Below are 26,130 nucleotides of genomic sequence, written 5' to 3'. Positions count from 1 at the left end.
CTACTAAAGGGACGACATTTATTCCTTTTCCAAATGTTACAGTAAAACCAGGTGGAAGAGAATGGTTTTAGCAGTTAGAAAAAAAAAAAAAAAGTACAAATCTGGGGTTTGGCCATTAAAAGTTATTTACAACAATGGGAGGGGGAAAAAAAAGACAACAAGAAGTTGTTTCACATTACAGACCTCCCCCCCACCCCAAAGCCTAATACTTGCTTACCAAGTCAAAAAAGAGACACAGTCGATTCACAAGCTGGAGGTTTGAACTTGAGTAAGACATTTATAAAAACCTAGACAGGGGCAGTGTCCTCCCCAGCCCAGGTGCCACTAGGCACAGCACAAGAGACTAAAAACTCAACAGGGGTTGGGGGGGAGGGGGAAGGCTGGACACTCAGGGTTTGGGAGTGTAGGCACCCCACATCTGGCTCAGGGATTTGGGGAATAGAGTAAACAAAACCTACTTGGAAAAGAATTGGGGAAGAAAACCAGCAATTGCCTTCTGCAGGGCAGGACAGGGGTGGGGACAGGAGAGGTAGGGCCAGGGGCAGGAGCATTTCACATCACTAACCTAACTTGGGAAACTGCAAGGGACCATCTTCAACTGGCCTTAAGAGGAAGGCCAAATGGACGATGGGAGAATCCACAGGAGGGAAAAGGAGAGGGAACGTGGCGGGGAGGGGGCAACAGCCCCTTCCTTTCTGGGCACAGGAAGGCAGCCAGGGCACCAGGTCCAGGCAGTGACCTCACAAGGACAGCACAGTTTTTGCAGCTTAGAGATCACCCACCTGCCCCCACCCAGCTACTCATTCTGCTCGCTGGCGGGTGTAGGGCCACTCTCCGGCCCCGAGGGAGTGGATGGCTCTGCAGCCTGGGGCCCTGCCTCTTCTGTATCTCCTCCCTTGGAGGCAGCACTAGCCTCTGCCCCCTTGGCCTGGGGCTCCTGGCTCTCGGGGGTGGCAACAGCCTTCCCTTCCTGGGCTGTGCCTTCCTCGCTGCAGGCACCGATCTCGCCCTGCTCCTGCTCTTCCTCTGTGGGTGAGGAGGCAGAAGAATCACCCCCACCCTCCTTCCGATTTCTCTTGAAGGACAGACCACTCAATTTGAAAGGCTTCTTGAAAGAGAATTTCTTCTTCTTCTTGGGGGTCTCCTTGGCGGGGGCATCCCCCTTGACCTCAGCGCCCTGGCTAGGGGGTGCTGGCTCGATGGCATCGCCAGTGGCCCCGGCTGCCTCCTCTGTTCCGTTCACGGGGGGCGATTCCCCTTCACCCTTGGGGGATAAGTCTCCATTGCTTTTCACGTGGCCATTCTCCTGCAGGGCAGAGGAGACAGCAATGAGGGCCGGGGCTCTACCCCACCTCCCCCAGCCCGCCCCTGACCCCTTCCAGGCAATGGGACCCCGACTATTCTGCAACCCGGGAGGTTGGCTGTAGCTTCACCCCCACCGGGATCCCGTCAAACATCTCCCTCCTGCCCTCACAAGCGCGCGGGGGCCGAACGCGCAGAGGCCGCGGCCGGCAGGAGGCGCTGGGGTCCCGTGGCCCCCCACCCACCTCCCCCGGGGCGCGCTCTCCATTCGGCGCAGACCCGCTCGAGGCCGCCGATCCCCGGCGGGCGGGCGAGCGAGCCCAGCAAGCCGACAACGGGCGGGAAGCCGCCCCAGGGCGCTCTTCTCCGCACCTGGACGGCCCATTTTCCCAGCCTCCTGCTTTGTGTAAACGGCCCCCCACCCACCCTAGGCTCTCCCATCTCGATTCCCCCCCCCTCCCCACCGCCGCCAAAAAGAAGGCCGTGAGCCACCGAGATCGGGTCTAAGGGTGGAGTGCCCTCCCCCCCGGGCGCCCGCCCCGCGGCCCCTGGGCGCCCCCTTGGCGCGGCCCGGCAGCGCCTTTGTTCCTCGCGCGGCACTCGGGGCGGCCGGGGGGCAGCGCCGGGGGCCGGGGCCGCGAACAAAGAAGGCAGCGGGGCCGGGCCGGCGCCCCCTCCCCGCCCCTCCCCTCGCTTCGCCCGCGGGGGCTGCGGCGCCGAGAACAAAGGGACCGGGCGGGGGAGGGGGCGCCGCGTGTCCCGGGCCGGACAAAGCGCGCGGCCCCGGCCCAGGGCCCCAAAGGGGGAGAAGTGAGGGAGGAGGGGGCCGGGTCGGGCCGTTCCGAGTGCACCCACCTGTCCGTTGGCCTTAGCAGGGGAAGCGCCTGCTGCCTCCTCGGCGGTCACGTCGCCCCGGGGAGCCTTGGAGCTCTGGCTGCCCATGATGGGGGGGGTCTGCTGGGGGGCGCCCGGAGCCGCCCCGGGCTCGCGCCGCAGGGGATAGTTCAGCCGGGTCGGCCTGGCCGGCGGAGGGGTGGGGCTCGCGCCTGAGGGGGAGGGGTATCGGGGGGGAAACCGAGCTGCACCCCCCTCTCCGCGCCCGACCCGCTAGCTGCGCCCGCCGCCGCTCAGCTCCGCGCCAGAATGCCGCCCGCCGCCCGCCGAGCTGCCTTATATATGCGCCCCAGCTCGGGGCGGGGCCGGACATTTAAATAAGCGCCCAATCGAGGAGCAGAGGCGGGCTCAGGTCCCGGGCCCCACTTGCGCAGTGGGCGACGCCGGCGGTCTGGTACCCCCAGCCTACTCGCCTACCAGGGCAGGTGGGGTCCAGCGTGGGTAGGGGAGAGGCGGGTCTTTCGGCGAGCTGGGCAGAGGAGTGGGGGGGCTCCTAGAGGAAAGGGAGAGCAATCCTGTCACCACCCACCCGTCCGAGTGGACGCCCCAGCAACTGGAGTGGTCCCAACACCTTGGTCCTGCACTGACAGCCCCTGTCAGTCTCCCCCTAGAACTCTTCGAAGGGCTCACATGCCCAGACTCGTTAGAGGTTTGGTCCTGAGTTATGCTCCGGAGAATGTGGTCATAGAAGCCGCAGGGCCCCGCGCTGGGGTCTGCGCCCCCTCAGGCCGGGAGACCCTCAGAGGTCCCACCCACGTCCCTGCCTGCCGGTCCCGGTCAGCCTGGGGGGTCTGGCCCGCCGCGGAGTCCCTCTGGTCAAGACTGGTAAGATGCGTCCCTCAACTCCCCCTCCCCCCCCCCCCCTTCGCAGCCAGTCACACACGAAGCCCCCACAGACAAACTCACCCTTGGTCTCTCCTGCCCCCAGCCTGGACCCATTACAAAGTTCCGATTAGGGTGGTCCTGCGACCTTGAAGGGCATCTCCATCCCCACCTGAAAGCTGGAGAGTCTGAGGCTCAGAGACATTGGCATAACCTGTCTGACCTGTCAGATGCTCTCCCCCCACCTCTGCTCCCCCATATTAGGGAGCCTCCCGGAGCAGGCAGAGGAACCCCAGGAATTTAACAAACACTGCAGTGGAGGGGTGGGACATCAGCAAGGCTCCTGGGACAGCCCCTTGAGGACAGCCCCAAGACTGCCCAGCCTGGCCCCCTACCCAGCCTGAGAGTGAGGGAGCCTGGAGAGAGAGGCAGGGTGCAGGGGGTGGAGACCCTCCAGCTCTAGTCCCCTGCCACTTCCCCTTCCCCTGGTATGGACAGGTCTGTGGGAACCCCCAAGTCCTGACTGGCCCCGGATGTGTGTGTCCGGTTGCCTGCCCTCAGCCCCCAGGAGGAAAGGGATGGGGGCTGGAGGAAGCAAAGTGTTGCAAAAGCAAGGCTGTGCCCTGGACAGCTCAGCACGTCCCTCCCTCCCTCCTACTGGTATGGCCTCCTGGGAGGCCTGAGGCTGTGAGGTGTGGAGACACCGCAGGGCCTGAGAAATCAGGAACTCCCCACAGATCTGACCACAAAGGGGCGGAGGAGGGCTGAGGTGACATGACACTCAGCACTCACTCCCGTAGACCCCCCCCCGCCCCCCCCCCCCACTCTGAGGCCACAGAATACTCTCAACTGCTTCAACACCCCTCCTCATTTTTCAGACTGGGACACCCAGGTTCAGAAAGAGAAAGTGATGCGCCCAAGGACACACAGCAGATACCGGTAACTGAGGGTGAGAAAGGATTTGGAAAGACCCACTAAAATGAGGTGGGGGCTGTAAGGAAACCCCTGGAGAAGTCGTCCATTAAGATCTGGGACTGCCTGGCCAAAGTGGGAGGTCAGAAGGAACCAGCCTTGGGCTGGGAGGGGCATCCTGCCCCGCTGAAGTTCACTGACAGAACAGTGCCTTCTCCACCCACTGCCACTAAGGAATGGACTCCGTGACCTGCATCTCTGTCTCGACCACAATAGGGAACCCACAATGCTGCCAGGCGCTGCCCGCACCGGCTGGCAGGGCTCAAATGGAGGGTGTGCGAGTCCTGGAGGGGTTGGGGTCAGGGGTGAAGAGCAGATTCCAAAGCTCCCGATTTCCAGGCGCTGCGCTGAGGGGCTGAGAGGCAAACCCAGGAGGAGAGAGCAAAGGGCTCTCTGAATGAAGGACCCTGAGTTCCCAGAGCCCCAGAGGGAGCCAGGCCCACAGGGAGCTCTGCCTCTCCTCCAAGACATTGCTGGAGTCTGAGGAAGGGTCGTCTGGGAGCCCAATCCCTCAGTAAATCCAGGTCCCCGCAGGGTCTGGCTTCTGGAAGAGGGAAGAAGCTTAGGATGCTGTGGGAGTGAGCGGGGGGCGGTGTACGGAGCCCCCACGGCCTCCTCCGTCCACACTGTGGCTCCTTCCTCCCCAGCTGCTGCCAGCCCAGACAATGCGCCCATTGTTCTGTGTCTCCAGGGGCCTGTGTGCAACTGTGTGTGTCTGTTTCTCTCTGTGTGTGACTGTGTATTACTCTGTATCTGTGTGTGAGAGACTTTGTGACTGTGTGTGAGTGTGTGTGTGTGTGTGTGTGTGTGACCAGGTGTGCACGTTTGTGGTTGTGTGAGCCTGCATCTTTGTTGGGCCGTGGGTATTTAGAGGGGGAGAGAGACTTGGTGACTCTTGGCGACTCTGAGACTTTCTGGGTGTGTGCCTGTCTGTCCTTCAGATTGCACGTTGGTGACTGAGTCTGACTGAGATTGGGTGTACAACTATGAGGGTGTGCGGCCGTGTGAGAGAATGTGAGTGTGGATGAAAAAGTACCTGTTGGCGTTTCTGTGCCTGTCCCCGTGGGTGGCTGTGGGTGCCTCAGTTTGATCGCTGAGGCCGTGGTGGTCAGAGCCTTCGAGGTATGGGCTTTTGCCAGCACAGAGGCAGGGAAAGGAGCAGTGGGAAGGACAGGGGGACTCTGGGATGGATGGGGGAAAGGCAGCTGTAGAGACTAGAACCCCATATGTAAAAACACATCCCTCATCCGTCCCAGCTGTCCAGTGAGGCCTCAGCCCCCTGCCCTGGCCTGAGATGCTCCTAGCCTCCCTGGATGGAAGGGAATGAGTTTCCTTGGCAGGGAGCCTGGGACCTCAGGAGAGCCACAGGGTGGGGCTGAAAGGTGGGAGGAGGGCAGAAGAGAACATGGCCCTATAAAGGAGGATTGGGTACACTTGAGGTCTCCGCGGGGACCCTGTGCTGGGGATCCGGTGAGATGCCAGGTGAGGGGTGAGTGGGCAATAGCTAGTCAGAGGTGGGGGATGGGCCTTCCTAGCATGGGCGGGGGGAGGGGGGGCAGCACTTGCACAGGCCTGGAGAGGGGAAGAGACATCAGAGAACGGCTACGTCCCAGTGGAGACCTCATCAACGGTGACTTGATACGGCCCGGTTCCCAGCGCCAGTCACCCCGTCTCCTTCTGGGGGGCGTCAGCTGGACCCACAGACCGTAGTTTTGCCCCAGGTCAGCCTCCTCCTGCTCTGGAACCTCCTTAGGCCTCAGTTTGCCGGTCTGTACAGTGACAGGTTGGACTCCATGATTCATACTCACAAACACTAGAGTTCCTCCACCAGCTGTGAGTCACGCAGAGCCCTTGCCCTCAGGGGTTTCCCATCCAGGGGAAGAGGCAGGCAGTGCCTTAAAGGGAGAAAAAGAGCCAGACCGGGGTCAGCTAAGGAGGCTGGAGGCTTCACGGAGGGGCATGTGCACGGGCCAGGGATGGAGGTCGAGTTTGGAACAGAACAAAATGGGAACAGCAAACGGTTTGTGTGAAGGTGTGGATGGAGCAACAGGCCTAGTCTGGAGCAAGGTTTGGAGACAGGATCCCTAGGACTCAGGGGCTGGCCGGCTGCAGGGCTGGGGTAGGAAGGGAGGGATAATGTCGCCTGCATTTCTGATGTGGGTGACAGCTGGCAAAGTGGATCTGTTGACTGAGACAGGAAAACGGAGGGAAAGAGAACTTGGGCTGGGGGGGGGGGGGGGGGGCGGGGCTTGCTGAATTGAGCTTTGTTGAGTCTCAGGTGCCCAGGGAACGTTCAGGGGCACATCCAGGAGGCAGCACATAGACATGCTATCGGATTATGTTTCCTGAGCCAAAGGCCAGGGCCCAAAGTCTGGCTAGTGACCTTACAGGGACAACGGACAGAGAAGGTTTTAAGTCAGAACTGACCCCAGGAAATCTGGGCTTCTGGATGCTGTGAGATGAAGGTAAACAGAGCCAAGCAGTGCATGAGATCACCCAGGAAGTGCCCAGGCAGCGAGGAGCACTGTCATTGGAGGGGCCCTGGGAAGGAGACTGGGAAGGAGCCAACAGAGAGGGAGAGGAAACACCCCCGAGGACAGAATCCTGGAGATCCTTGAAAAGGCAGGAATGACCACCACCAATAATACTCATAGCTTCTAGCATTGCTTACACCCCTGTTGTACGCCAAGCCCTGTGCCAACTGCTTTCCATACCTTAGCTCGCGACCTGGTGAGATGTGTACCCTCATTGTTCCTGTTTACAGAGGAGGAAACCCAGGGAGGCGGGGTGTTTATGGGAGCAGCAGAGGAGGAGGTCAGAACCAGCAGAAAGTGGCTCTAGGTTCAGCCAGAGGCATTCATAAAAGCTTCTGATGCTTCGGGTTTGTGAGGCACAGTTAGGATATCAGCAGGGAGAGGCAAGGCAGCCACAGGCTCAGCACCCCAGGGACTCGACTCCCCAGCATCCTGGGTACCCTGGGATCTGGTTCGGTTGTCAGCGGGACCCAGGTCTGCAGCCTCCCTGCCAATCACGAGCCTTGAACCTGAGTCTGGATACTGAGGCACCTCAGGGGCGCTTCCCTAGGACCCACCATCCCACCAGTCACCAAATCACAGGGACCTGGATTCCAAAGATTCCCTTTCAACATTTTAGGCCGCTCAGCCCTTTTATTTCTTCCTCCCCCTCCCTCTTGCCTTGGTCTCTGTGAACGTGCGTGCGCGTGTGCGCGCGCGCACACGCGTGCATGTGTGTGCATGCGTGCGTGCGTGTGTGGGACTGGGGTGGGGTGGTTGTGTAACAGGGCCAGGGCCCAGTCACTATCAGAGCTGTCTCTCCGGGGCTCAATTTCCCCAATAGCCATGCGGCGTGTCATCGGCTCACCTGCCTATCTCCCCCAGGCTTGATGAGGTCACCAGAAATTCAACCCGGTTGCTCTGAACCGCCCTAGCCTCTCCCTTCCCCCTTCCCTCCCCTCTTCCCAACTTTCAGTTTCTTTTCAGATCCTGGGTGCCACTGGGGAAGAGGCAGCCAAACCAGTGGAGTGTGGGTTGCTTACAACTTTCCAATCAAAATTCCCCACTCAGGGGAAGTCCCTTTCAAAGGGAAACTGAAAGCCTGTCCTAGTCCAGTCCCCAGTGCCACCCCTTCCTCTCCGCACTGCTCAGACCCCTCACTTCTCCCATCCAACCTCTTCCTCCAAATGATCTGGACCCACCCTGCAGCTTTGTGACCCCAGACGAGTCCCTCCCCTCACCGGGCCTCCCAGTGCACACTCTGTAAAATGAGGACCCTGGGTGTCACTTCAGGCTGTGGCCAGGGTTCAGCGAGGTGTTTTTTGTGTTGAGGCAGTTGTAGTGATGAAGCGTCGCGTCCTTGCTGTGTGGCTGCAGGCTCTCTCTGAGCCTCAGTGTCCTCATCTGTAAAGCGGGGATGATAATAGCCATGTCTTGGGGTTCCTGTGAGGTAAATGAGCTACGGCCACCAAGTGAGGCCCTTAAAACCGAGCACCTGGGGCGCAGAGCACAGGGGGAGCTTCCAGCAATATTCGTAGGTGCAGTTGAGTGAAATCCTGGCCGAGGGTGTGGCACAAACTTGGCATTCACCAGTGTGCCCATTCCCTGGGCCTGGGGAGAGGAGGCAGGAGTCCAAGAGCTCCCTGAGATGACTTTGTGTCCCCTCCACCAACTTTCTTCTGGGACAGGTGGTAGAGGGCTGTTCTAAGGATGCTGACTTATGCAGAGGGAAATTTATTTGGCTCGATCAATTCCTTACATGGCAACAGAGTCTCCCCAGAACCCAGAGGATTCTCTCCCTCTCCTCTTGCACCTCAGAAGTATCCCAGTGGGACCTCCTCTTAGTGACTTTTCCCAGAAAGACATGCTAGAAAGCCCCCCTCCAATACACACTTCATCTGTCAGTCCCCTCCTAGTCCCTTCGCAAATTCTCCTTCCTTCCGGTCTGCCCAGGGAGGTCTGATATTCTGGTGAGCCTCCCCGAGTGCTCCAGGTCATGCCTCAGAGAGATCAAGCTCCCGGCCTCATTTCCCACACCCCCCCCCCACCCCCCGCCGAACTTTTTCTCTGGCTCACTGAACTTCAACTCTACTGGCTTTTCAGCTCCTCAGAGTATCAAGCTTCTCTCCCCTCAGGGCCTTTGAACATGCTGTTCCCTCAGCCTAGAATGCCTCTCTCCACTTCTCTACTTCCTGAATTTTTACTCTTCTCTTAAAGCCCAGAAACCCAGATCAAACCACTCCTGAGGACTTCCACGTTCCGCAGGAGGAAGAGAGGGCTCTCCCCACCACATACCCTATGGAATGGAGCCCCTCTGGGCCGAGGGTCCCCCTACTCTGTTGCCCAAGCCAGGAACCCAGCCTCCCACCTCAGGCTCATCATCCGCTCTCCACCCCCATAGCTGTGGTCCTTCTCACCTGTGCCTGGGCCTACAGCATTTCATCAGCTCCTTGTTTGTGTCTCTGTCCCAAGTCCAGCCTCTCTGGCTGTTCTCTTCTGTCTCCGGGTCACTTTCCAATAGAGGCTGCTCAGTAAATATTTATTGGTTGATGGAGTAGATGTGTGAAGGAAGGCACGAAGGAGTGAAAGAAATGTCAAATCAAGTATGTCCCTTTGGCTTTAAACCCTTTCTGTGGCTTCCTACTGCCCTCGGGATGTCTACACCTTATATGTAAGGTCTTCGCTATCTGATGCCCATGGTGCACTCTGGACTTTCCTCCGAGCCATAACCCTGCTCTCCTTCCTGCCTTTACGCAGGCAGTCGCTCTGCTTGGCTGGTCCTCCCTGCCGTGCAGCAGGGAAGCACTGGGTGTTTGCAGTCACCCAGGCAAGAGCCAGTGGGGGCCTGGGCAGTGTCAGCCAACACCAGCATTTCCGGAGCTGGGCCCGTTCTCAGTGCTGGGGCTTACGAGTGTAGCCTTGGAGTTAATGTTTGAGATGCCCATTAGAGTCCCCATGGAGACATCAGGCTAGCAGTTAACGGGTCCATGAGCCTACACTTAAGAATTTGGGGGTGTCCCAAATTTGAAGGCACACGATTCACCAGAGAGGAGTGGCTCAAGAAGACAACTCCAGGGACTCACCAGCATTTAGACTCTGGGAGGGGAGCTGGCAGGGACATTCAGCTGATGGTCAGTGAGAAAGGAAGAGGTCCAGGAGCAGGGGTGTTCTGAACGCTGAAGGAAGCAATGGTTTCCAAAAGCAGTGAGCGACCCACCATGTCAAATGCTGCTAGAGGGTGGAGGAAGATAGAGGGAGAGAGGTATGGGTGGTGTTCAGGGGGCAAAAGGGGCGGGACTTAGGGAAGGACTAAGAATTGAGAGAGTGAGCCCCTGAGGAGGAAGGACGGAGCATGGCCAAATGCTGAAGGTCCAGCTTGGACAAATGACGGGAAGGAGGTGCCAAGTGGTCCATGGAAGCTTAGAGGAGGAGCAGTGGGTACGCTTGGGAACAGAGAGGTCAGTTTGGGACAGGTTGAGGCGAGGTGACTTTGGGATGTCATTAGGATCCATGGGTCTAGACAGAAATGTGTGTGTGTGTGTGGGGGGGGGGGTGGGTGGGTGAGAGAGAGAGAGAAAGAGAAAGAGAGAGAGAGAGAAAGTCTATATGCTGATGACTGAAATCTCTGTCTCTAGCCTAGATCTCTCCAGAACTCCAGCTACCCTTGGAGATCAACCTGGATGACCCACAAGGACATACAAAACAGGAAAACAGACTCTGGTAGTGTAGATGGGACAGAGTTGTTGGTGAGAAAACCAGGAAGAGACTGATCCAGATGAAAGTGATAGTGGCCGGAACTAGGTGAGGCCAGAGGGCAGGAGGAGAAGACAATATCCAGAGACAGTCAGGGAGCAGGGAGCACTAGAGACCGGGACTGGGTCCCATGTGGAGGGAGAGGGGCTGGAGGAGGAAGGGAGATGGTTCTAGGAGCCTGCTCCTTTGGGGAGCTAGAGTGGGGCTGCCCTGTAGTTACCTGTTTACATGACTGAGGCCCCCACCAAGGGCATGGGATGGGCCATATGTGGGTCTCATGGGGTTGGGAAGGGAGCTGGTGTTGACCATGAGTGGATGAGTTAGGATAGCAGCCCAAAGACTCCCTCCTCCAGCCATCAGCACCCTCTGAGGCCGGGCAGGATCCACTCTTGGCCTCAGTCTCAGGTAGGAGCCAGGAGAGTGTGTGAGGGGGAGCACAGGGACAGGTGCCCTGAGGCCTTGGACCTAGTTGAGAGTCAGAGACTACTCATTCACCAGCATGGACCCTGAGACTCAGGGAAGGGGGTCTAGACCTGGAGATGCCATGAGGCGACCGTGTCCCTCCTTTGCTTTAATCCTGTCCTTGGCTCTCAACCTCCTGGAGAATGTCCAACCCCTTGTCTTGGCGTTCAAGGTCTTTGAAGGTCCAGGCCCAGTTAGCCTCATTTTAGGCTGAGCCCACTGGCTGCCAGTCTCACAGTTCCCTCAGCGGGATGACCATTTCAGCCTGTATATGAAGGAAACTTCCTCCGTGCTGCCCACTCTGCCTGGAGTGCTGTTCCCTGTGTGTGCCTACTCAGTGCCTGCCTACCTGTTAAGATTTAGCTCGAGGAAGCCGTCCTGAAGTCTTTCCCGATCCATCGGAGGACTCACTGTGCCCCAGACAAACTAATGTCACCCTCCTGCAGCACTTTACTGAGCTGGCGTATGTGTCTGTCTTTCTCTAGCTATGGCACTGTGAGAGTCTGGACAGCAGGAGCCAGGTCTGGTTCATCTAGTCTGTGCCACGGAGGGGGCTCGGGGAGATCTGGGAGCAGGGGAAGGGTCAGGAGTGACCGCAGATGCCCTCCCAGCCCTGTGGGTTCAGTCTAATTCAGTGTGTGTGGGTGGGGAGAACCGAAATGATCATGCCCAAAGTAGAGAGAGCCAGAGAGAGGTGAAAACTGCTTTATTTGGGCAGTGAGGGGCAGAAACATGGAGATCCCAGGGGAGAAGGCAAACGTAGAGAATCTTCACGCACAGAGAGGGACATGGGACTGTGCATTGTTCCCAGGACATCTTCCTGCTCATCGTGGCTTGGCACCAGTCAGCCTTGGGACAATCATGTGATGAACCTGAAGCCTGTCTCCCGAGATCCCTGGAAAACAGACATCCGTGACACTCCTCTGGAGCCCCGGGGCGCAGGGTGTGTACCTGGGCACTCCACACTGCCTGGTGTCACACGCAGCTCTGCCACCAACACTCTGGGTGTCCTTGGGCAAGTCACGTGATGGCTCTGAGCCTCAGTCTCCTCCTCTGAGGATAATGGAAATAATAATGGTATCCGCCTTGTAGGTTTGTGAAAAGTCTTAAAAAAGAAAACTCACGCCAAGTTTCTGCATAGTACCTGGCAGAGAATAAATGAGCAATATGGATTTGTTGTTACGATTATTACTATTTTGACAAGAGATCTGGGTTCTGGTCCCAGTTCTGCCCCGTTTTCCTCTCTGGGCCTGCTGGAATTTCTGTCTGTAAAATGGGGTGTTGAAGGACTCAGTGAGAAAAATGGCTGTGGCAGAGGCTTCTGAGATGAGTTATCACTCGGCCCCTCTGCGGTTCGCCTCCCCGGGGCTGCAGGAGGGTATTATTCCCACTGTGTTAGGTCTTTACTGGGTTCTCTGTCCAGGCAGGACTCCTCTGCCTGCAAGGCAGAATGAGAGGAAGGGCCGGGGCTCCCTTGGCAGGACTGTGGTTAGATAGCATGAGGGACTTCCTGCCGGGTTACAGGATGCTACTCTGGGAAGGAGCCAGAGGCTGTGGGACTCAGGCGGCCACGGGGAGGGCCTGCTTCCAGGGGGAATGGCCAGGCCAGACTAGTTAGGTCAGAGTCCAGGGGGTGAATCAGATCGGCAGTGACCTCACTTCCAGAGCCCCTGGAGGGCCGCTGTTTAAACCTGCCCTTCGATTCCCAAGATCACGGAGACAGCAAAGAGAAACAGAGACACAGCAAACAGGGAGACTCCAGGGCAGACAGCCAGAGGCAAGGGGCCACCCACTGAACGTAGGCTGTTCCCTCTGCTCAGAACACTCTTCCCAGGGTCTGGAGTGGCTGACCCTCATCCTTCACACCTTGACTGAGAGTTACCTTCTCAGACCAACCCATGCATTCATTCAACATTTACCAAGCCCCCCAAAAAACAAACAAAACAAAAATAAAAACAAAAAACCATTTACTGAGCCTCAATTATGAGTCAGGCACTGTTCTAGATAAGACAAAGTCCCTGCTCATTCCATATAAAGCAGCTGGCCCAGCTTGTTCTTCTCAAGCACAGCACACTGTTTATCTCTGACTTCTTTTTATTGTCGGTCTCTCTAACCAGAATGTAAGCCCCATGAGGGCAGGGACTTCAGTAGTTCGTTTTGCCAGTGTGAACCCGATGACTCGGAATATAAACCTGGCACAAACTAAAATAGGCCCTTGATAAGTATTTGTTGAATAAATGAATGGACATAGAGATCAGAGATGGATACCCAGAGAAACGGAACCACGCTCAGCGGTGGACACAGATATTCAGAGATACGCATCATAGGATGACTGCCAGGATGGTGCCTTCAAGGCAACCAGAGCTTTCCTTTCTCTTAGGTTGCTAGGCAGGAGACTTGTTTGGAATGCTGTTTTACCTTTATTATTATTACTATTGTTTTAAAGTAGTCTCTATGCCTAACGTGGGACTCCAATTCATGAACTTGAGATCAAGAGTTGCATACTCTGCTGACTGAGCCAGTCAGGTGCCCCTCTGTGTATTTTACCCTTTTTTAAATTAATTTATTTTGAGGGGTGCCTGGGTGGCTCAGTTGGTTAAGTGCCCGACTCCGACTCCGGCTCAGGTCATAAACCCGCTGTTCTGAGTTCGAGCCCCACATCGGGCTAGCTGCAGTCAGCACAGAGCCTGCTTTGGATCCTCTGTGGTGCCTCTCTCTCTGTCCCTCCCTTGCTCATGCTCCCTCTCTCTCAAAAACGAATAAACATTTAAAAAAATTAAGTTTATTTATTTTGAGAGAGAGCAAGTGAGCAGGTGAAGGGCAGAGAGAGAGAGAGAGAGGGAGGGAGAGAGAAACTCCAACTGGCTCCACGCTGTCAGTGCAGAGACGGACACAGGGTTCGATCTCACTGAACATAGAGATCATGACTGGAGCAGAAATCAAGAGACCCACGCGCAACCGACAGAGCCACGCAAGCGCCCCTGCCTATTTTACATTTTTAGGTGCCTTTTGATGAACAGAAATTTTAATAGTCAAATCCATCAACCTTTTAGATTCTGTATATATATATATATATATATATATATATTTTAAATATATATGTATATTTAAGTAACCTCTATACCCAGTGTGGGGCTGGAACTCACAACCCAGAGATCAAGAGTCACACACTCCAGTGACTGAGCCAGCCAGGGGCCCCAGACCCGTCAATCTTTTCAAAAAACTGTTTGTGGTAGAGAAAGGAACGGATGGGTAACCCCGCAGAGTCCCACAGCAGCCCTAGGGGCCCTTCGCATCGTGGCTCAACCCTCCGGGAGGGAACGGCTGCTGAGGACCCACTAGGTGCTCACACCTTGCTCTTCCCCCACCTCACCGCTAGGCCCCGCCTCTGGAACCGCTTTCCCCAGGGGTCCCGCCCCTATCGGCCGCGCCCTCTCTTGGCCCCTCCCCTCACCGGTTCTCACGGGCGCAGGGGAACTAGATGTCTCTTCCTCTTGCCCAGAAATTGATAGTTAATATTCTGCCATCGGTGCTTCCATCTGGAGGGAGGGAAAATTGGACAGACAGGATAGGGGCAAGGCTCCGCCTCCCTCCGGGTCTACGCCCATTCCGCATAGCCCCGCCCCTTCCCTCGGCTCTCAGCAGCCTCAGGCCCCGCCCTTCCTACTCAGTGCCGCCTCCTCCTCCCGCTCCCAGGCACCGTCAAGCCCAGTCTATCCAACCCCTGACAGGCCCTGGGCTCTGGGGATGCGCTCTTTCGCTCAGGCCCCACCTCCCACCCGCGCCCCGTCCCCGCCCCACCCCTCCAGGGCCTCGGCCCCGCCCCGCGCGCTCACGTGAGGCGCGGGCGCGCGCTGTAGCAGCTGGGCCAGCGCGCCGAGGGTACGTCTGCCAGGCCGGTGGCCCCCGGCAGCAGCAGCAGGTTCCGCGCTGGCCAGCGCCAGGCGGCGCCCGGCGGGCGGCGACGCTGCGGGCTCAGCCAGTAGTCGCCCAGGCTGCGGCGGGAGGCAGGCGCCGGCAAGGCCGGGCCCCGGCAGCCCCAGAAACACAACTCCTGGTCCAGGCGGTGCGGGGGCGTGGCCCGGGGCCGTCTGCTGGGTGAAACGGGGCAGCAGTCACCCCAGAGCACGACGGGCGAGGAGAAGGGAGCCGCCTCGGATCAGACGCGGCGGGGCAGAGTCACTCTTGGTCGACACTTTAGAGGGACGGGGAGGGACATTGGAGGGGTTGCATCGGGGCACTCAGGCCTGGACGCCTCCTCCCCCGGCTGCGGGACCAGACCCCTTTATCCCGCCAGCGCCCTCCCCGGGGCCCCCTCACCGGGACAGAAGAAAATTCACTACGAAGTGGGCAGTCTCGGTGAATAGCATGGCGTCCAGCCCGCCTGGCCCTGCTTCGGCCTCTTAAATACCTGCCGGGGGTGGAGGGGGAGGCCTGAAAGCCCATAGTCCCCCCGGGACGGCTGTTTTTAGCAGGAGGCGTCAGCTGGCAGAGCAGGGTGGGGGCAGCACCAGCCCCCTCGGGCGGGTGGGGTCTGGTCTATGGTCTGACTTCACCAGCTGCTTTGGTGGGAGGGGGCCAGGCACCAGATACCCAGGATCTCCCGAGACGCTCCTCCCCACCCCATCCCCCCCAGGACCGAGGACAGAAGGGCAGAGGCAGCAAGAGGGGGCGGATGGCAGTAAGGTCAGCTGCCAGTTAAACTGTGCCCATGCCACCCAGGCAGACCCCTGATGGCATGCTCAGGCAGAACCCGCACCTCAAAACGTGGCCCTGCTCCCAGGCTTGAGTCCTCTACCTCTGCCTCCCATGACCCTTATGAGAGCCTTTTCCCTTGCTCCAGGGCACTTTCAAATGTCAGAGGCAGAAGGCTCCTCAACCAACACTAGTTCAGGGTTCTTATCTGGAGACATTCTATGAGTGAACTTCTGGGGATCCAGGACCCCCTAAACTGTCTCAAAGTTCCAAATACACATATATTTCTGGGAAGAATTTAGAAAGGATCTGTGACAGCATCTCCCCCCCTCCCCCACGCCTCCCCCCAAAAAGTTAAAAGCCCTCGATCTGGTCTAACACACTCTTTTGGGAGGGGAAACTGAGGTTCAGAGAGTGGCAGAAAAAAAGCCAAAAGAAAAACCCAGGCCTCATACTACTCTGCCTGCCCCTCCAAAGGGTGAGGCAGCTCCTCTGTGCCCTTGTTCTGGTCAGAGCATGGGGTTCAGGGCTCAGAGCTCAGGGCTCAGAGCCCAGGCTGGGCCCTGCTCCCCGACCCCCTGGGGATCCTGAGGAACGTGCTGGCCCAGCTCCCTTTCCCACACTGCCAGTTTGGGCTATTTCCCCCCCAGTGACTCACACTGGCTGCTGGGGAGAGTGGGCAGCTGTTCTGAGCCCCCAGGGCCCAGTACAGGCCCTGACTTGCCCCCCAACTGTGCAGCCATATTTGGGGATTTTTCCTCCCTTAGGGAATCTTCCCTGCCTTTATCCCTTCCTCTTTTCGCCATCTCCAACCTCTCCCTCCCTGATGGCTCCTTCCCAGCAGCAAACAAACAGGCTCTAGTCTTTCCTATCTTTGAAAAAGAAGAAAGCCCTCCTTCAACCCATGTCCTTCTCCAGCTCCCCTTCACAGCCAACATTCTTGAAAGAGTTGTGTACACACGCTGTTTCCACTTCCTCACTCAGCCCCTGCAATCTGGCTTCCTCCCCCACCATTCCACAGGAACGCTCGCTCGTCAAGGTCACCACTGACCTTCTTGTTGCTAAATTCGAGAGATGCTCGTGAGTCTTTATCTGACTTGACCCTTTAGCAGTGGCTGACTTCAATACAAATACTCCCTCCTACTTGAAATACTTTCGTGTTCTTGTTTTTCTGGACACTGTGCACTCTTGATTTTCTTGCCATCTTACTGGTTGCTGCCACATGGCAAATTTCTCATCCTTTGCTTACTGCCTAATCAGGTCCCAAGGGGATCTCATTGGTTCCCGTGCCTTGGGTGTCCACCCATGTCAGAGACTCACTTCTCTCTTTCAGCTCTGATCTGTCTTCTCTGCCCTACACCTGTCTCCTGGACATCCCTTCCCCCACCCCCTCCCCCTCCCCCCAGGTGCCCCACCTCACAGGAAACATGCCCCATGCCTGCCTTCCCTCCTATGTTCCTTAGCTTGGTCATTTTCTTGGTTGCCAGGACCAAAAATCTGGGTTTTTTTTCTAGGCTCTTCTCTCTTTCATATTTAAGCAGCTATGAAATCCTGTCCTCTCCAGAACATTTTATTTTATGTTCAAGCTTATGTATTTATTTCGAGAAAGGAGAGAATCTTGAGCAGGCTGTCAGTGCGGACCCTGATGGGCTCGAACTCACAAACTGTGAGATCGTGACCTGAGCTGAAGTCAAGAGTCAGATGCCTAATGACTGAGCCACCCAGGGGCCCTCGCATTTAAAAAATCCCACTGCTTCTATTTCCATTGCTAATGAATGCCTGGTCCAACACCGTTGCCTTTCACCTGGGAGGACACGGCAGCCTCCTGACTGGTCTCCCTGTTGCTACTCTCTATCCCTTTATGTGGCCTGTTCCCCACAAAGCAGCCAGCGTTGTATTTCCAAAACATGAGTACGTCCCTCTGGACAGTGTCTTCAACACTCAGCTCATCCTGGGCATGCACCAATCACAGTGCCGGGGACATTTCCCACCTCCATGTCCTTGCCTGGGTAACTGCTGCTCATCTGAGATTCACTGGGGGAACCATTCTGGGTCTCCTAGCTGGTTCTGTTCCTTCTCCACACAGCACTGGGGCCTCTCCCCTACGGACTTACCGAGCATTCACTAGCTCGTCTAATCCGCAGACATCCTACAAACTCCTGAGCCCGGCCATTCTAGGCCCCTGGGATGTCAGGATGAACACGACACAGCCCCTGCCCTCAGTGAGTCCACAGTGTGATGGGGGAAAACAGACATTCGTCACGCATCAAGGAACAGATAAGCAGGCGCTATGAGAGGGGAAGGACAGGTGGTCAGAGGAGGCTTCCTTGAGAAGTGACAATTGGTGGATGTCTGAAGGGTAAGTGGGGTTGGGAGGGAGGCTATTCCAGGCAGAAGGAACAGCGTGCTGAAAGGTGGGAAGAGCGTTATGTGAATTGCTGAGGCGTGTCTAGTGCTTTCCATGTGCTTTTCTCTCGAAGACCAGATCGAGGCCCAAGAGGTAGAAGGCTGCTGAGAAGGCCTTGGAGGAGGCAGAGGGGAGGAGAAAGGGGAAGTTGGGTCAGAGCCCGGATGTGATGGGGTTTCAGGAAAGTGGCATCTGGGGTTTCCTCAGAGTCTGGAAATTCCACTGTCTCTGCTCCACCTTGAGACCCCCCAATTCTGAGATGCTCGGACGCAGGGGCCCAGTCCTCGGAAATCCTCTCTAGGCTCTCTAGGGGCTGTGCTTCTATATCTGAAGTGCCACATCCATTAATGGGTACCTGAAGACTCAACAGCCCCCAATGTCAGGGTGCACCAACCATGAGCTGGCCGAATGCCCATTACCTGTGTGATCCCATGCAGTCCTCACAGTAACCCTTGGAGGCACATAACTCCTTCATCCCCCTTGTACAATGAGACTTCCAGAGCTTAAGGAACTTGCTCAAATTCCCACAGCTAACACGAGGCAGAATGAGGATTTGAACCAAAGTTTGACTGACATCAGACACTGCTTTTAACTCTGTGCTATATTAAGCCTGTCGACCCCCTGGTTGATCGGCTCAGTAAGGGGAGGAGGCTTTGTGGGGTATTTGCTTGTGGTTGGGGTGGCTGCCCCCCTCCCCCCCATATCAAGCAACGGGAAATGGTAGTACTGACGTCAATTGTTGCCATGACGATACAGCAACCTTTTCCCTGCCATCTCCATGGTAACCTGGGGGGTCCATCTGTACTTCGCCCCCTCCTTCTAAAAGGGGTTCCTTTAGGGAGGGGCTAGCTAATAGGGCGCCTGAGAGGCGAGTCAGGGGAAGCAGTGATTCGAGCATGCCCCTTTCCCCAGATGCCTCCCTATTCCTTGGGCCCAGAGAATAAAGTTGGAATCTGGGGGTCCTGCTTTGGGGTCTAGGGACAGCTTTACCCTCGAGGGTGAAGGAGGCAGCTCTCCCTTTTCCACCTGGGGATTCCCCTGGAAATGTCCCCCGACCAAGTTCCTAAGTTCATGAGCGGAACTGCTGGGAAGTTGGCAGAGGAAAGCGAAAAGGGATTCCCCAGTCCTCTCCAAGGCTGGACATGGCCCAGCCCCTGGGGACATGACTGGCTTGGCTCTCCGCTGCCCCTTGGAGCCAGAGGTAGGGGCAGCAGCAGCAGCAGCCTCTCTTGCTCAAGTGCTACCTGTGCCAGAGATTCCTGCCTGGTGCTGTACATGCATGAAACCTTCCAGCAGGTGTCATTAACCCCATTTTACAGATTTGGAAATGGAGACTCTGAAAGGCTAAGTAACTAGCCTAAGTTTGCACAGCTGGTAAACGGCAGAGTCAAGACTCAACTCTAAGACTACAATTTAGGCCAGTGGCTTTTCTGGAGGCTGCAGGGCGGGGGGCGAGGCGGGGAGGTCAGGGAGGAAGAAACAGAGAACAGGATGGAAAAGGAGAAGAGAAATAGGAGAGGGAAGTGACTCAGGATGGAACCTGTCATGCTCCCTTGTCAGCTACAGAAAAAAAGCTCAAATTCAAGGCCTCCTTGATCCAGCTTGTCTTCTGTTAACTCATCACTGGATCCCCTGAATTCTGAGCTCTGCAAGGGCCAGGAATCTGTCAGAATCAAGCCTGGTTCTCAGCACCTGGTGTAGCCCAGAGAGGTAGGTGTTGGTAGAAGCTGACTGAACTGACTTCCTGGAACTCACCCTCTGCTTTTCTGCCTCCAGGCCTTTGCCGGAGAAGTTCCCTCCATCTAGTGGAGCTAACCAGCCCCAGGGTCTGGCCCATCTGCAAGGTCTGTGTTTGAAATCTTTGCATCACTCATATATGTGGGGTGGCTGGCAGCAAATCTTTTTTAAAGGAAAGGAGGATCGAGAAGACGGGAGAAAGGAAAATAGGAAGGATTTAGCGTCTTGGGGCTGGCAAAGTCCATAGAGATCCATTGGTGCCTTTTTGGTAAAATTAAAGTTTATTTATTTATTTAAATAATCTCTACACTCAGCGTGGGGCTTGAACTTACAACCCCAAGATCAAGAGTGACCGAGCCAGCCAGGCACTCCCCACCCGCTTTTTTTTTTTTTTTTTTTTTGCCAGTGAAGAAGGGGCTTGCCTGAGTGAGGCTTTCCACCTGCTAGGCTATGTGAGTTCCAAAAGGGCCAGTATCTGTGTCCTTCAAGTTCACTCTGAATCCCCAGTGCCCTGCACAGGCCTGGCTGGTAGATTTGTATTGGCCGAGTGAGGGGCAGGGCCTGAGCTAGAACCCGGTGGCCTGGCTCCTGGTCACACTGTCCAAGGCTCCTCAATGCCACAGAACGGAGTTGTCACCCTGGCTCCCGCCACTCTCTGTCTCTTCTTTTCAGGCTTCTTTTCCTCCAGGTATACCTGATCTTTGCATAAGCTCTCTCTGCTCCTGGAATTTTTCTCCATCTCTGCCCATTATTTTCTGGTGATGCTCTCAGTCACCTGGCCATGCTTCTAACTCCAGGGTAGGCTCACGGCTGGCCCAGCTCATCAGTTATAATCTCCCATTTCCCTGATAATGGTAACTGGCCGAAGGAGTGTGCATGTGACTTAAGAAGGGCCAATCACTGCCCTTCCCAAGGTCAGGTAAACTGAGACTGGGAGAAAGCACTCTCCCTTCCAATTGCAGATTTCCAAACAGCAGCAGCCATGTTTCCTGCCCAGAGGAGATAATCAGGGATTAGAGAGGAACAAAAGGGGGCAGTCCTAGTGGGCCCAGCCAACATCCTGGTTCCTACAGTTCTTCCTTTAAGATTAGGTATGTGGAAAGTTTATATCCTTCCCCAGCCACTTGAAACAATCCATTCCTTTTTGGCATAAGTTAACTTTAGTTGCCTGCAAAGGAGAGACCTTATCAATACAGAGGCCAATAATTTTTTTTCTCTCTAAACTTACAGTGGCCTCCTAAGGAGGAGGGGTACTGTTTCCAGGGAAGAAGGCCCTTTTTCTGCAGAGCAGCAGCCCAGGTTGTTAGGCTGAGTAGGGCCTGCCTGGAGTTTGTTGGGGATGGAAACAGCTGGATTACTCCACTTAATAGAGAGTATTGAGAGCCCTGGGGGCTCTCTAGGAATTAAGGGTGGAGGAGGAGAGGAATAAAGGGGAGAGTGAAACCAGCACTGTGGCCTGAAGCCAGGGATTCTCCTGGTGGGTGAAAGAGAAAGAGAGGCATGGAAGGGCTTTTAAGAACTAGGGTGTTTGAAGGACCAGGCAGTGGATGGTCAAGTCTAAAGTCCTCACTTTGAAGTAGACCCTTTCTTGGCAAACATTCTCTCCTCTTTATTACTACTATTTTTTCTAATGTATATCTTTTTTAGGGGCACCTGGGTGGCTCAGTCCGTTAAGCATCCGACTTTGGCTCAGGTCATGATCTCATCATGGTTCGTGGGTTCGAACTCCGCATCGGGTTCTGTGCTGGTTGGTGCAGAGCCTGTTTGGGATTCTCTCTCTCCCGCTCTCTCTCTGTTCCGTCTGTGCTCTCTCTCTCTCTCAAAATAAATTAAATTTCAAAAAATAATAATGTATTTAAAAATTTTTTTTTTAAGTTTTAATTTAAATTCCAGTTAGTTAACCTACAGTGTACTTAGTTTCAGGTGTGCAATATACTGACATCCTGTTCTCTTGTAATAAGTCTCCTACATTTGGGACTGCCTGGGAGAGAAATTGTGTGGAGATCGACAATGGTGGTCCTTTTGGGTGACTGTGGAATTCTGAAGTGCTCTTGGGAGGACTGGGACTTCTACCCCATGTGGAGTAGGGGTGTTAAGTCATTTGTACTTTGATTTCAGGGGGCAGGAGACTGAACCTGACTTTTGGGTTACGTATATTTTTTCCAATATTAAAATAATCCAGGCTCATTAAAACAAAAGTGGAAAGTGGAAAATACTTGTTCAGTTCAATGTCACACTTCCAGGCAGCCTTGGGTCATGGACCCCCTCTTCCCCCCACCCTCCCCATGGATGTAAATTTTAGAGTATTAAGTCAGAGGATACTGAGGAGTGTGCTAGCCTATCCACCTATCATCTGGGGGAACCCTGGGAAAGTCTCTCAAGGCTCAGTTCCCCCACCTATAAAATAGAAATGAGAAATCAAAATCTTTCTTAAAAAAAAAAAAATTGCTGTGGTTCCTAGAGTTCTTCTTTTTTAAATGTTTATTTATTTTTGAGAGACACACAGAGCACAAGCAGGGGAGGGGCAGAGAGAGAGAAGGAGACACAGAATCCGAAGCAGGCTCCAAGCTGTCAGCACAGCCTGATGTGAGTCTAGAACCCGCAAGCTATGGGATCGTGACCTGAGCCAAAGTCCGATGCTCAACGGACTGAGCCACCCAGGCTCCCAGAAATCAAAGTCTTTCAAACGATTTCTTTCCCTATCTTTTTCTGGTCCCACCTCTCCTAGGAGAAATCAAAGCTCTAGATGGCCTAGGAGGCCCCTAATCCCTCCAACAAAGCCAGAGGTGCCCAGGGTCACAGAACAGCAGGTAGCAAAATCTAATTCCATCTTGGGAGAATTAAACGGGCCTAGTGTGGGCGGCCATTCTCTTTATCCTAAGTTGTCTGTCCAACCTCTCCAGTCCAGAGCTTCTCGGGACCCCCAGAACGCAGCACAGCTATGCCAATTTCAATGGAGAACCAAGGAGAGGGATGAGAAGGACGACGGCAGGGGGTAAGGTTGCCCTGGAAGGGGTCATGACCAGTAAGAAATGGGGGAAAGGCTTGGCGCGGACTGGGAGGGCGGACCTCTACGGCTAGGTCAAAGGGAGGAGACAGCCGAAAGGAAGGTGCTATTGGATGGGGCAGAGCAATTTGCGGGCAGATCGACGGGATAGACATACACGGCCAGCCTGGAGTGGAAAGAACAGTTTATGCTGTGCTTTATTAAAATGTGCATCATTCTTTTATTTTAAAATGTGCATCATTGTCTCGTGCTCGGCGCGCGCGACCTCAGCGTGGTGGCCCGCGGCGGGCCTCGTCCCGCCCGGCTCCCGGGGAGCCGCCGTGCGCAGGCGCCCTCAGGTGGCGCGGGCCCGGGGGCTCCCGCCCATGGCCAGGTAGACGTCGATGGGCACGTGCAACAGTGTCAGGCAGTGGCAGCCCGGGCAGCGTCGAAGCGGCCTGGGGAAAGCGGGACCCGGCCGATGCTGCTGGGAACGCGCCCAGGGAGTGCACCCGGGCCCCGCCGAAGGGGTTCCGGCGAGGCTGCGGGGCCCTGACGCGGGGGCGGGGACCTGGGGAGGGAAAGTGGATTCGGGCCGCCGGGAGCTTCGCGCGGCGGAGAGGGCGGGGGCGGCGGAGGGGGTCGCGGGAGGGCGCCGGTCTCACCTGACCGGGTTGTGCTCCGTGGCTACCGGCTCCGGGCTGTCCTGGGACTCGGGGGCGGCGGCAAGGCCAGGGGAGTCTCCGGCCTCAATGGGGAATCTCCGACCCTGCGAGGGCTCCTGGGCACTCATGTCCAGGCCCCGGGGCGCTCTGCGCGGGCAGTGGCGGTCAGGCCGCTCCCGGGCCGCCGGGCGCCCCCTGCCCGCGCCCGCCCCCTGGGTCGTTGCTCACCTGCCGGAGGCCGAGGCCGGTCCCAGGCTGGAAGCAGCTGCCCGACCCCTGGCCGCGGGAGGACGCTCCGGTCCAGGCGGAGCCCGGCAGGTGTCTGCGGCGCGCCACGGCCCGGGCGTCGAGGGGGCGGGCTGCATTGTGATCCGGGCCGCGGCGCGCTGACCTCACAGAGCCCGTTCCTCCCGTCGGGAACCTCCAGCCGTCCTGGGCTGCCCGGCACTCCGCGCCCCAGCGAGCCCGGGCTGGAGGGCCTTTGCCATGGCGCCTCGGCACTGGGTCGGGCAGGTTCCCCGCAGTCCGATCCGGGCGCAGGAGGCGGCGGCAAGCAGCCGCGAGGCGGCGTCCAAAAGGAGCCCGTCATCCCTGGAGACGCGCAGACGTCCCGGGGCGCCCCCGGGCGGGCTGCGACTCCCTGCCTGGCGCGGGGGCGGGGGCGCAGCAGGGACTTAGCCCATACTGGATTTGGTAGTGGTGATGGTGAGGACAGGTAAGGGCTCTGCCCATTTTGGCCAAAGGGTCACACAGCATTTACATCACAATTGGACCGGAGTTTTAAAATGTCTGGTCCTCTCCCTCCCCACCACCCGTGGCTGCTGTGTCCAGACGGAGAATGTTCTAGCGTGGGGACGGGCTGCGGATGAAGTCCTTGGGGGGAAAAGGAGCAGGCCAAGGGCGATGGTGGAGTAGAGCTGCCTCACAGAGGCAGCATGAGCTGAGAGGGTGACAGGAAGGAAGGAGGCGCTAGACAGCATGGAGGACTTTCTGCTCTCCAATGGGTACCAGCTGGGCAAGACCATTGGGGAAGGGACCTACTCAAAAGTCAAAGAAGCATTTTCCAAAAAACACCAAACAAAAGTGGCAATTAAAATTATAGACAAGATGGGAGGGCCGGAAGGTGAGCTGGGGCCCCTTTGGAGAAAGGGAGGGCTGGTTGAGGTGGGTGGACACTTCCACCAGTGGGAAGGAATATTCCCACCTCCCCTTTAGTCTGCAACCAAGGAATCCCAAGAGTTTGTGGCTCTGGTGGAGGTCAGCGGGGAACAAAAGGATGCTGTGAGTCCAGGAACATCACACCCTCCGAAACCCAAAATTTAAGTGGCAGTTAGTGAAGGGTCCTTAGAACCAGAAGCCCAGCCTGCCGGCCTTCCCTGTTCTAGGAGGGGGACAGAGACAGGCAGAGAGACCATGGTCTGGGCTGGTGGAGGGCAGGAGCGGTTGCCAATGCAGTTAGGGATGGGAAAAAGGAAGACCGGGCTCATGGGAAGAACCGTGGGTCAGGAGGCAGGGGTGTGAGGAGATGGCAAATCAGGCCTCATAACTGAGATTCAGTGTGTTTTTTCTAAAAATCCCCACAGCACTTTGATATCCATGGTCTCACAGGCGGCTCACAACAGTCCTTGAGGATGGCCTGGAGTAGTTCCTTTGAATAATATATTAACTACAAAAATAATAGCAGTGAACATTCTTTGCAACGTCCAAGTAGCTAGACATTTAAGACTGTTAATGGGAACCAAGGCACAAGACCCAGACATGCTGGGCGGAGAAACTGGAAGGAAGGGACAGGAGTGAAGGGTTATGCCCTCCTGGACTTGAGATCCCATCTCTTTTCTCGTTTCCTCAGAATTTATCCAGAGATTCCTGCCTCGGGAGCTCCAGATTGTCCGTACCCTGGACCACAAGAACATCATCCAGGTGTATGAGATGCTGGAGTCTGCTGACGGGAAAATCTACCTGGTGATGGAGCTGGCTGAAGGCGGGGACGTCTTTGACTGTGTGCTGAATGGGGGGCCACTTCCCGAGAGCCGGGCCAAGGCCCTCTTCCGTCAAATGGTCGAGGCCATCCGCTACTGCCATGGCTGTGGTGTGGCCCACCGGGACCTCAAGTGTGAGAACGCCTTGTTGCAGGGCTTCAACCTGAAGCTGACTGACTTTGGCTTCGCTAAGGTGTTGCCCAAGTCACGTCGAGAGCTGAGCCAGACGTTCTGCGGCAGCACAGCCTACGCCGCCCCCGAGGTGCTGCAGGGTATTCCTCACGATAGCAAGAAGGGCGACGTCTGGAGTATGGGCGTGGTCCTGTACGTCATGCTCTGTGCCAGCCTACCTTTTGACGACACAGACATCCCCAAGATGCTGTGGCAGCAGCAGAAGGGGGTGTCCTTCCCCACTCATCTGGGCATCTCAGCCGAATGCCAGGACCTGCTCAAGCGGCTCCTGGAACCAGACATGATCCTCCGGCCTTCAATCGAAGAAGTTAGTTGGCATCCATGGCTAGCAAGCACTTGATAAAAGCAATGGCAAGTCCTCCCCAATAAAGCAGGGGGAGAAAGCAAACCCAAAAACGCGCTTCTAAAATGGTGATATATATTTTACACTTTAAGTTTACTTGTGTCCTAAAACTTACCTACACCTTCCCCGGCCTTTTCTCTCTCTTTCCCTTGAAATATCTTGGTGGAACCACAGGGCCTCATTCAGACTTCCCTTTTATTACAGCTAACAAGTGATTTGCACACAGGCGTTTTAACTAAAGTTAATTAAAAACAGACCCCAGAATCATACATGTACAGGGGGAGGAGAGGAGAAAAATGACCAAGAGCAGCTGGAACCACTGTTGCTGCAACTTCCTTTCCAAATAAAAGCAGAAGCGTTGGGAATGCAGAAGTGGTCTCTTGACTCCTTGTCTTGGTAAGAGGCCTA

At 56.2% G+C, this 26,130-nt stretch overlaps 3 protein-coding genes and 1 long non-coding RNA gene across 5 annotated transcripts; 1 reads left to right on the top strand and 3 right to left on the bottom strand.

The window, feature by feature from the left end:
• Positions 1-4: 4 nt before the first annotated feature.
• MARCKSL1 (MARCKS like 1) lies at positions 5-2,452 on the bottom strand. The gene is made up of 2 exons (XM_058718229.1): positions 2,158-2,452; positions 5-1,306 (listed from the first exon to the last, which is right to left on the bottom strand). Exons 1-2 carry the CDS (start codon positions 2,242-2,244, stop codon positions 797-799), a joined length of 597 nt encoding a protein of 198 aa, XP_058574212.1. The 5' UTR covers positions 2,245-2,452; the 3' UTR covers positions 5-796.
• Positions 2,453-3,059: 607 nt separating this feature from the next.
• On the bottom strand, positions 3,060-9,256 carry LOC131505096 (uncharacterized). The gene is made up of 3 exons (XR_009258270.1): positions 8,921-9,256; positions 5,799-5,885; positions 3,060-3,197 (listed from the first exon to the last, which is right to left on the bottom strand). It is a non-coding gene; the product is annotated as an uncharacterized LOC131505096 (long non-coding RNA).
• Positions 9,257-22,736: 13,480 nt separating this feature from the next.
• FAM229A (family with sequence similarity 229 member A) lies at positions 22,737-23,573 on the bottom strand. The gene is made up of 3 exons (XM_058718226.1): positions 23,437-23,573; positions 23,209-23,355; positions 22,737-23,001 (listed from the first exon to the last, which is right to left on the bottom strand). The coding sequence occupies exons 1-3, from the start codon at positions 23,571-23,573 to the stop codon at positions 22,899-22,901; spliced, it is 387 nt and encodes a 128-aa protein (XP_058574209.1). The 3' UTR covers positions 22,737-22,898.
• A 245-nt stretch (positions 23,574-23,818) lies between these two features.
• TSSK3 (testis specific serine kinase 3) lies at positions 23,819-26,087 on the top strand. 2 transcript variants are annotated; one of them, XM_058718225.1, is made up of 2 exons: positions 23,819-23,923; positions 25,058-26,087. In XM_058718225.1, exons 1-2 carry the CDS (start codon positions 23,911-23,913, stop codon positions 25,717-25,719), a joined length of 675 nt encoding a protein of 224 aa, XP_058574208.1. In that variant the 5' UTR covers positions 23,819-23,910; the 3' UTR covers positions 25,720-26,087. The 2 variants fall into 2 exon arrangements, with proteins under 2 accessions (XP_058574208.1, XP_058574206.1); XM_058718223.1 differs by lacking the exon at positions 23,819-23,923 and adding an exon at positions 24,187-24,331.
• The last annotated feature ends 43 nt before the right edge of the window (positions 26,088-26,130 follow it).

Source organism: Neofelis nebulosa, chromosome 2 (genome assembly GCF_028018385.1).
Source record: "Neofelis nebulosa isolate mNeoNeb1 chromosome 2, mNeoNeb1.pri, whole genome shotgun sequence".
NCBI lineage: Eukaryota > Metazoa > Chordata > Mammalia > Carnivora > Felidae > Neofelis > Neofelis nebulosa.
Note: the sequence above shows the minus strand (reverse complement) of the source record. Positions and strands in the feature narration are given on the sequence as shown.

Bases quoted from the DNA above. Each gene is read 5' to 3' on its own strand.
- MARCKSL1 (XM_058718229.1), bottom strand. From the start codon at position 2,244: ATGGGCAGCCAGAGCTCCAAGGCTCCCCGGGGCGACGTGACCGCCGAG. The intron at 1,307-2,157 runs GTGGGTGCACTC...TCTGCCCTGCAG, and splicing joins CTGCTAAGGCCAACGGACAG to GAGAATGGCCACGTGAAAAG.
- FAM229A (XM_058718226.1), bottom strand. From the start codon at position 23,573: ATGCAGCCCGCCCCCTCGACGCCCGGGCCGTGGCGCGCCGCAGACACC. The intron at 23,356-23,436 runs GTGAGCAACGAC...CTGCCCGCGCAG, and splicing joins CCGGCCTCGGCCTCCGGCAG to AGCGCCCCGGGGCCTGGACA. The intron at 23,002-23,208 runs GTGAGACCGGCG...CGCTTTCCCCAG, and splicing joins ACGGAGCACAACCCGGTCAG to GCCGCTTCGACGCTGCCCGG.
- TSSK3 (XM_058718223.1), top strand. From the start codon at position 24,187: ATGGAGGACTTTCTGCTCTCCAATGGGTACCAGCTGGGCAAGACCATT. The intron at 24,332-25,057 runs GTGAGCTGGGGC...TCGTTTCCTCAG, and splicing joins CAAGATGGGAGGGCCGGAAG to AATTTATCCAGAGATTCCTG.